Source organism: Eumetopias jubatus, unplaced genomic scaffold (genome assembly GCF_037043125.1).
Source record: "Eumetopias jubatus isolate StellerSeaLion01/CBP00866 unplaced genomic scaffold, mEumJub1_p1.0 scaffold_7, whole genome shotgun sequence".
NCBI lineage: Eukaryota > Metazoa > Chordata > Mammalia > Carnivora > Otariidae > Eumetopias > Eumetopias jubatus.
In genome coordinates, this window is record NW_028274813.1 from 39,331,213 (window position 1) to 39,340,011 (window position 8,799).

General features: G+C 50.0%; 1 protein-coding gene across 3 annotated transcripts; it reads left to right on the plus strand.

Annotated features, from left to right (window-relative positions):
• Positions 1-3,904: 3,904 nt before the first annotated feature.
• Positions 3,905-6,778, plus strand: LOC114208007 (homeobox protein SIX1). 3 transcript variants are annotated; one of them, XM_088025034.1, is made up of 2 exons: positions 3,905-4,473; positions 6,484-6,778. In XM_088025034.1, exons 1-2 carry the CDS (start codon positions 3,905-3,907, stop codon positions 6,776-6,778), a joined length of 864 nt encoding a protein of 287 aa, XP_087881160.1. The 3 variants fall into 3 exon arrangements, with proteins under 3 accessions (XP_087881160.1, XP_027957908.1, XP_087881161.1); XM_028102107.2 differs by having other exon boundaries at positions 3,905-4,464; XM_088025035.1 differs by having other exon boundaries at positions 3,905-4,405; positions 6,484-6,504.
• The last annotated feature ends 2,021 nt before the right edge of the window (positions 6,779-8,799 follow it).

Consider the following 8,799-nt stretch of genomic DNA (forward strand, 5'->3'; position numbering starts at 1 on the left):
GCAAATCTCCCTGCCTGAGTCCTCGGCCTATTCAGACCTCGCCGGGAGCACGGTCCCCCAGGAGGCAGGTGGGCGGCTGCTCCGGCGCCGCGCTGGCCGTCGCAGCCCGGGATCCCAAGGGTCGAGGGCACCCGGAGTTTCCAACCAAGCAGAGGAAAAAGATGAATGTTGTCACTGCAGCCAGGATTTGGGGAGTCTCCTCACTGCCCTAGAACGACGACGCTAATTTATTGAAGGAACAATTCCCGATGCTCTTCCCTTCCAAATATCTGTAGGTAGAGTAGGATCCCCGCTGTAGTTCTTGATGGCGAAGGAATGCCAAGAAAGCGGGCCGGAGCCCCAAAGCATCTCTCTCCAAGCCAGAAGGGGAGCAAGTGGGTTCCACACAGAGGTTTTTAAACCAAGGCCTTATATATCGACCCAGCCGAGAAACACCCCCAGCGGCTAGTGCATTGGCCTTTTCCAGAAATCAGTTGTGCGCGCCCGGCGGTTACCTGCACCGAGGAGGCACAGAAGAGCCGAAACCAGGCGTCGGGCGACGGTCGCCAGCCACGTTACCCTCGGGAGCCGCGGAGAAGCAGCAAGGGCAGCAGCTATAGTTGCTCGTTCCCTTTAAATCTCCGACGCATCCCTGTTTTTCGTGTGATTTGCATTGACAGCAAAGGTTTTAAATTACTAGAACAACTCAAACCTTTCTGTGTGCGATTTAAAATGGATCATTTGGTTTATGTGGTTTGTAAATTCATGTCATTTTACCTCTTTTAGTGGTTTTCACTGAAAGGCTCCATTTTGGGAAACCTTATACATCCGAGCCAACAATTAACATTTATAACAATTGGTTTCCCTAACCAAGGGATCGAAATAGTAGGTAGGCTCATTGGTACAAAGCGAATAGCACCTCTCCTTTCTAGTTCCGCGATCTGTTGGATTAAACGCAAGGAGAAAGCCTGGCGGGCCCGGGCACGGCCTCTGAGGACTAGCACCGCATCTCATCATCGCGGTGCCGGCAATCGCGGCACCCACGCGGCCATCTCCCCAGTTGTCGCCAACGTCTCTCACGTCCTTGTTCCTTTTGAAGAAAGATGAAAAGAAGTGGGCAGAGAGGTCTGAGGAAGCAGAAAAAAGGTGGTCATATTGGTGTCTAATTGTCATCTTTCTGCTCGTCGTCATCCCCTATAAATTTATACCTGCCCTTATTTGTCCAAGCTACGCCTCATTTCCTTATACAAAATTGTTAATTATAAAGTACACCCCATACTCAACTTACCGTTTGTCTTTTAAGAGACGTGGCTGTACTTACAGACCCTCCACCCCCTACACACACATTTTAATTCTGCGCACTTGCTCCAGACTTGAGGGTATTAACTGATTTTTAGAGTGGATTTTAAGCCTCCGTTCCGGTCCTCATACAGCTGCCATGTCAATAAGGACTATTCCAAGCAGAGACGTTCCTTCTGGCAGGACACTGCAGCTCCTTAAGACTTCATCTGAAACATCATAAGCACTAAAATAAGACAGCGAGGGAAAATTGCCAGACACATGGGCTTGGGCTCAGCCATGTCAGGCTTCCAGTTTAGAAAGTAAGTCATTGGGCACACCATATGGTAGGAGCTCTTTTGAAATAATATGCATGAAGAAGAAGAAGGAGGAGGAGGAGGAGGAGGAAGAGGAGGAGGAGGAGGAGGAGGAGAAAGAAAAGAAAAAGAAATAAGAAAGAAAATACTATGCACCCATTACATGGATTTAAAAAAAATAACTCTAAAGGTAATGAAATATCAGCATCTATTTCCAAGGTCTAATTGTATGGGATACTGCAGAATTTTAAGGATGCAAAAATGCATTGTGTGGGAGTTCAGGGGAGAAGCAGCTTCTCTCTACTTGGAACCTCTGGAGAGACAGCCAAGAGGGTGAAACCCTTCATGAGTTTAAAATGTACATTGCAGGGTGCACTGAACTGGGCACATTATTTTGAAACCATATAAATAATACAAGGGGAAACTTATGCAGTGCTCCTTCTCCCATTTATGTCTTAATACATAAATGGTTCTGTGGAGCTGGGCTCTGGCTCATGTAATCAAAACATATTTGAAGAAGACAAGCAAGTTGAAAGAGCCTAGAGTTTGTTCTTCAGATTCACTAAGAGGGTGCATTTAAATCAAAAGCATTTTTGAAGTGTACTTAAAATTCTGTTTTGAACTTATCTAATCAGAGATAAGTATAGTTATAAAGTCACTCTCCTTCTACCATTCTGCTCCCCTTATCTTCCCGCATTGTTCTTATCTGCTGCCAGTCTCAGCTACTGACAATAGATTATCTTTGTTTAGAGACGCTAATTGTTTTCAAAATCTTTTTAATAATTGCTTTGGAACAAGGTGTGCAAATGAGGCTTAAGATAATTACAGCTTCATTTGTTTGTACAGTTTTACTAAACATTCTCCACATATACACAAAATAACAGATGATGGGACTGAAATTGCAGGACATCTCTCATTCCCTGGCAGTAAAATAGGCCCGCGTTGCAACCTACACACACACACACACACACACACACACACACACACACACACACCTCTTTATTTAATCTTCTTGGAGCCGCTGTCGTCCTGGCTTTGAGGGCAGTGTCCCTCTCAGAGCAGGGCAAGGATTATGTTACAATCAGATGGCTATTGGAGCCGGACACAGTTTTATTTAATTTACACCCCATCCAGCGCCTTTCGTTCGAGGTTCCCAAAGCATTTTTGCTAATAGCAAGTAAAGCTTCTCGGCATTCCTCAGTAGCAGAGGAATGGAAAACGCAAACGCGCCGATGGGGAAACTGAGTCCAAAAAGCTGCCCGCTTAAACCACAGAACGTTAAGATACCAAATCACAAATGAACCCTCAGAATCTTTATTTGCTCAGCAACAATGCTCTAAACAGCTCTTCGCATGGTCCCAAATAGTCGTGGCCTCTTGAAAATGAGGGAAGCGCTATCCAGCTGGGAATACTTGTGCCCTATGGAGGGCGGTGGGGGCGAAAGAAGAACGACGGAGGAAATTAGGCTCCTAGAGCTGAAGTCAGCCGGGGAGAAGCCACTCTTCCAGAGGTTGCAGCCCGGAGCCCAGCTCTGATCTTGTATTATTTATCGCGTTCCCTAAGCTATTCATCAATCCATTATTTATTCATTCCAACATTAAGGTAATTAAATATGAGCTCACCGGGAAAGGGCAAGTCTGCAAGGGACAGGGACAGGGGTACGGAGGGAGAGGAGAGGAATTATAAGGTCTGGAGTCATTGATTTGTGCAGAGATGTGCACGGCTGCCCTTAGGTGACACTGGAGAGGGGGCTCACGTTGCAGGGTCCTGACGCGCTCACCCACTCACACCCCCCTCGCCTGGGCAGCGCGGCTCCCTCCTCCCGCCTCTCACCCCGCTTCCCACCTCTCCGGGTCCTTCTCCTCCCACCACTCCCTATCCCGGGCTCCACTGCCGCGCCCTCCCCGCGCGGGGCGGCGCGGCCTCGCTGCCTGGCCCCGCGGCGCGCGGGCTGGCCAGCCCCGGATAGGCGCCGCCCGCAGCCAATCAGCGCGCCGGGGACGCTGCGCGCTTTAAGGCCGCTGCGGGGAGAACAGAAACCAAGTTCCCCGGCAACGAGCAGCATCAACCCGGAGGGAGGCGGGAGGCCGCAGCCAGAGAGGCCCAAAAGGCTGCGGAGTGAGCCAGCCGCTCGGTGTCCAGCGCGCCCCCCTCGTCCTTCTTCCTCGGCCTCCCAGCCCTAAATTTCGACCAGCTTTTTCGCCTACGGAAATCCTAGGGAGGGGGCTAGGAGCAGCTGCGTCCCCCTCCCTGAGGCTGCCGCCCCCTGCTTTTTCGGCGCTGCTCCCTGCCGCGTGCGCCCGGGCAGTGCACCTCGGCAGGCCCCAGCCATGTCGATGCTGCCGTCGTTCGGCTTCACGCAGGAGCAAGTGGCGTGCGTGTGCGAAGTTCTGCAGCAAGGCGGGAACCTGGAGCGTCTGGGCAGGTTCCTGTGGTCGCTCCCCGCCTGCGACCACCTGCACAAGAACGAAAGCGTGCTCAAGGCCAAGGCCGTGGTTGCCTTCCACCGCGGGAACTTCCGCGAGCTCTACAAGATCCTGGAGAGCCACCAGTTCTCGCCTCACAACCATCCCAAGCTGCAGCAACTGTGGCTGAAGGCGCACTACGTGGAGGCCGAGAAGCTGCGCGGCCGGCCGCTGGGCGCGGTGGGCAAATATCGGGTGCGCCGAAAATTCCCACTGCCGCGCACCATCTGGGACGGCGAGGAGACCAGCTACTGCTTCAAGGAGAAGTCACGGGGCGTGCTGCGCGAGTGGTACGCGCACAACCCATACCCCTCGCCTCGTGAGAAGCGGGAGCTGGCGGAGGCCACTGGGCTCACCACCACCCAGGTCAGCAACTGGTTTAAGAACCGGAGGCAAAGAGACCGGGCCGCCGAGGCCAAGGAAAGGTACGCGGCGTGCTTCCCGCTGCTCGGGCGACCCCGGGAAGCCTTCCTTTCCCCTCCACCCCTTGTCGCCCCCGCTGGCACCCGCCACCGCGTCCTCCCGGCCGGCTGGAGCCCGTCCGCGGGGCGGCGCCCAGGCCTCCGCGGTACTGCAGCGAAAGTTCATGAACTCTGAGATCGCTTGCTAGGGATGGGGAGTCATTTGATTTGAGCGCCCGCGCGTGGGCTTCTTGGGGGTGTGAGGTCAGGAAATATTGGCGCTAGGTTTGCTTTTCATGCCTCCCTGGTTGGCTGGGGCGACGAGTGGGGGTGGGGGGTGCAGAGTGAGTTTCGAGATCCACTACAGGGGAAGTGTTGATTGGTGTCTCGAGGAAAGGGGTTCGGTGGGGGCTAAGGGTAGCGAACCTCTCTGCTCTTGCTCCCCAGAGGGGTGGAGCTGGCCTGAGACATCTGCTCTGACCCCACTCCCGCCGCGTTCCGTACTCGATCTCTCCTGCTAGGCTTTTTGGGCGAGAGGTCGCCGCTTCATTCCGTACTAGCTGTATAAAGGGAGGAGACTTTAAAAAGAAATCCACAGAAAAGAGGGCTTTGGAAGAGTTGGGGCTGCATTATCTGGCGCCCGCTCCTCTCGGGGCTGCCTCGCGCGTGTCCCGGTGCCTCGGCGGGTCCATCTGGCGGTCCGCGCCGCCGGCCCGGATGAGGAAGGGGTCCCCAGTCGCAGACTTCTCTCGGGAGCTCAGAAGGCAATCTTATTTTAACCTGTCTCTGCCTCCGCCCTCCTCGCGCGAACACCCCGGTCCACCTGGCCCGGCTCCATCCGTTTGCTGTGCAGTTTCCGAACGAGGTTCGGAAGAGCGCGGGGAGGCGGCGGCGGCGGCGAGGGCGCTCGGGAAAGCCGAGGAGTTTTGGGGAAACCTGAGCACCCGGGAGGGCTGGTTTTCCTTTGTTCGCTTCCGAGCCTGGGGGCCGCAGATGTCGCCTCTGCGTTCCCCATCTGGGTGGAAAAGCACGGAGCCTGGAACCTCTCAGCTGCAGTGGCTTTTCTGGCGGAGAGACTGGGAGGCCGGGGAGAGAAAGGGGGAGCCAGGCAGGCACTGGGGCCGAGGAGGATGGGCCTGAAGGCGGAAGCGGTCAGGGCTTCGAATGCTGAAGTTTACCGGCACCGAGCATCCGGACCGACGCCCGGGCACGCTCGGGCTGAGCGGCGTCTCGAAGTTTCCTCTGCTGGGAAACGGTGCGCTGTTGCGGGTGTCCGACAGGGGGTTTGAGAGGGGGCTGTGAGGGACTCAGGACTGAGCGACTAACACGGGGACAGGGACAATACGGTTCCAGTTAGATTTTAGTTACGAAACGGTCGTCCTATAAGCCAGGCCCGAGGGCCCACTCCCTGCTGAAATCGGAGAGACTGGCTTCGCTCCCTGTGTTTACTCAGGTCACTGGGCTGCTCCGGACACCACTTCCCATGACCTGTCCTGTGCTTCTGAAACCGCAACCTCCGGGCAGGGCCAGGGAAACTGGACGTTTAATTGTTTCCTCAGATGGGAACAGGGCAACTGACTTGATTCACCCTAGACATCTGCGCGTGGGGCTCTGTTTGTCCTCTGATCATTTTCTTTATCACCAACAACTATTTGTTGGAAGACTTTCAAACTTAATTACTTCTAAATGTGGTGCTGGTTGACAGGTATTTAAAAATAACTGCTTGAACAAAATTTTTAAAATAATTTCTGTGTTTCAAGTAAGTCTTACTGATCTGGCTTTCTAAAATCTGGAAGAGGAAAGGACTTGGCTCCCCACAAGCTCTGTCCTCAGTTCCCCATTTCTCCAGACTCCTCTGCCTCCTTACTTGCCCCAGGACCCTTGGGAATGGGTGGGAGGGCACAGCTCCTCCATTCGGGTATATGACTGATTGCACAATGGCCCTTTCCTTCTTCCAGCTCCCCTCCTTCCACTCACACTTTTTTTAACCTACCTTTTTTTTTTTTTTTTTTTAACCATATGGTGTTGTCCTCTATTTCTTAGGGAGAACACCGAAAACAATAACTCCTCCTCCAACAAGCAGAATCAACTCTCTCCTCTGGAAGGGGGCAAGCCGCTCATGTCCAGCTCAGAAGAAGAATTCTCACCTCCCCAAAGTCCAGACCAGAACTCGGTACTTCTGCTGCAGGGCAATATGGGCCACGCCAGGAGCTCAAACTATTCTCTCCCTGGCTTAACCTCCTCGCAGCCCAGCCACAGCCTGCAAGCCCACCAACATCAGCTCCAGGACTCCCTGCTGGGCCCCCTCACCTCCAGTCTGGTGGACTTGGGGTCTTAAGTGGGGAGGGGCTGGGCCTGGAAGCAGTGACTAGGGACACCTGTAAATAGAAATCAGGAACATTTTTGCAGCTTGTTTCTGGGGTTCTCTGCATATAAAGGAATGGTGGACTTTCACAAATACCTTTTTAAAACTCAAAACCAACAGCAATCTCAAGCTTAGTCGCCTTCTTCTCTCCGACTCTTGCATTTCCCATCCCAGTGCAGAGATCAGGAAAAAAAAAAAAAAACCCAAACAAACAAAAGCACCCAGTCACCCAGTCTTGGTTCTGGGCAATCCATGTGCCAGCTTCAGTAGCCTTTTTTTTTTTTTCAGTGAATGGGAATTACAAATCAACTGGATTTTAAATATTTCCTTTTAATTTATTTATGGAAAATTCTTTTTGGGAAGAGGAAAAGGAAATGAAGAAAGAGAGAGAGAAGTCAAAATTGTGAAAATAAGAGCCTCCAGCCAGGAGGAACTGGTTGCATTCTTAAGGTGAATAGAAAAAATATGATCTTATAACTTTTTGATGGGGAAAATTAAGTTTACAGTCTTCATTATTTAGTGTTAAACACTTTTATGTAGATTAAAATGAAAGAACAGTATTAGGGGGAAAAAAAGTGCCTAAACGTCTTAATGCTCTCTGTGTAAGGCCGTTAGAAATAGCAGTGACCATTAGTAATACAACTATTTTTGTCAAATTTAGTGGGGTTTTTGGTTGTTGTTTGTTTTCTTGGGTTTTTTTAATGGCAAACTTTAAAAATGTACCAATGTGAAAAAAACATTTTCCTGAAAGCCATTACTTCTCATGCCCTTGAAGCTTTCATATCTGTAGCCTACTCCTGTTAAGGGTTTCTCTTGTTCCTAGTTTCTAGCCTGCAAAAATATACGACAAATCTGGCAACCTGGTATTTGTTACTAAAACAGCATGTGTTTTCAGGTTTCTTTTCTATTGTACCTAAACCAGTCTAAATTAAAACTTAGTAGAACACCAGGAGTATGATTCTGTTTCTGAAAGGTGAGTTGTGTATTGCTGTCATTGGGCCCCCCCCTTTTTTTTTTGAAGTTTTCTTGCTTTCTTATTTAATGGTGGTTGTGAATTGCAGGGTACTTTGAAGGCCACCACCTGAGCCAGGAGTGGTGACTGAGTTGATTATGTGACAGAAAAAGAGTGAAGTTAGCTTTGGGGTATTTATTTTTTTATTATTTAGATACGAAGTTTTGTTTACCACTAGCTCTTCTCCACAGCGTTCATATGTTAACTCAGCTCTTTTGTATTAGTGAGTTTATGACAAGACTGTGAAAGTAAAATAATTTATCTGCTTGGAAAGAAAAGGGGGGGCACTTGAACAAGGATGACAACATTGTGAATTAATCTGTATAAATAGAGGGCAGACCAGTAGGACCAGAGCTCTTTGCACTGCTGCCGGATAGTGTCCAGAAAAATCCCACTAATCATGTAGGCTCCATATTATTTTTGCCTGGGGCAAAAATGATGTATCTTTGTATTTAGCTTTTAAAATTAGTGAAACAAATGGCATTATTTATTAAAATTCTACTCAGGATAACAGGACTGGCTTGCTTGTGCTTTGTAAAAATATTGCTCCCCAGAGAGAGTCTATTTATTTTCTGACATGACAGTTTCATAATTTTGATTTTTCCCCATCCGTATCACTATTAATATATTCATTTTTTTCTTACTCTTTCTTATCTTTCCTGTCCTGATCTAGGAGACTGAGGTGTGTGTATGGGGTGGGGAGTGGAATTTAGGCCTTACTATGAGGGCTTTTTTTTTTTTTTTTTAATGTCAAATAGCTTTGAGTGCAAAGGAGAAAGGATCACTGTACTTAACTGTAGTCACTTTTACTTATAAAGTCATTTTTCCCCCTCAGTGATGGACAGATGTGCACACAGCCGCTGGGAGACCATCATTTGGATTGGGAGCTCAGGGTCCCAATCTCCCTTGTTAGTGTTTTGGATCATTAAGTTGGTGTTTATTTAAGTCACGAGGGTGTTTATTCTCCATGTCTTGGGCCACG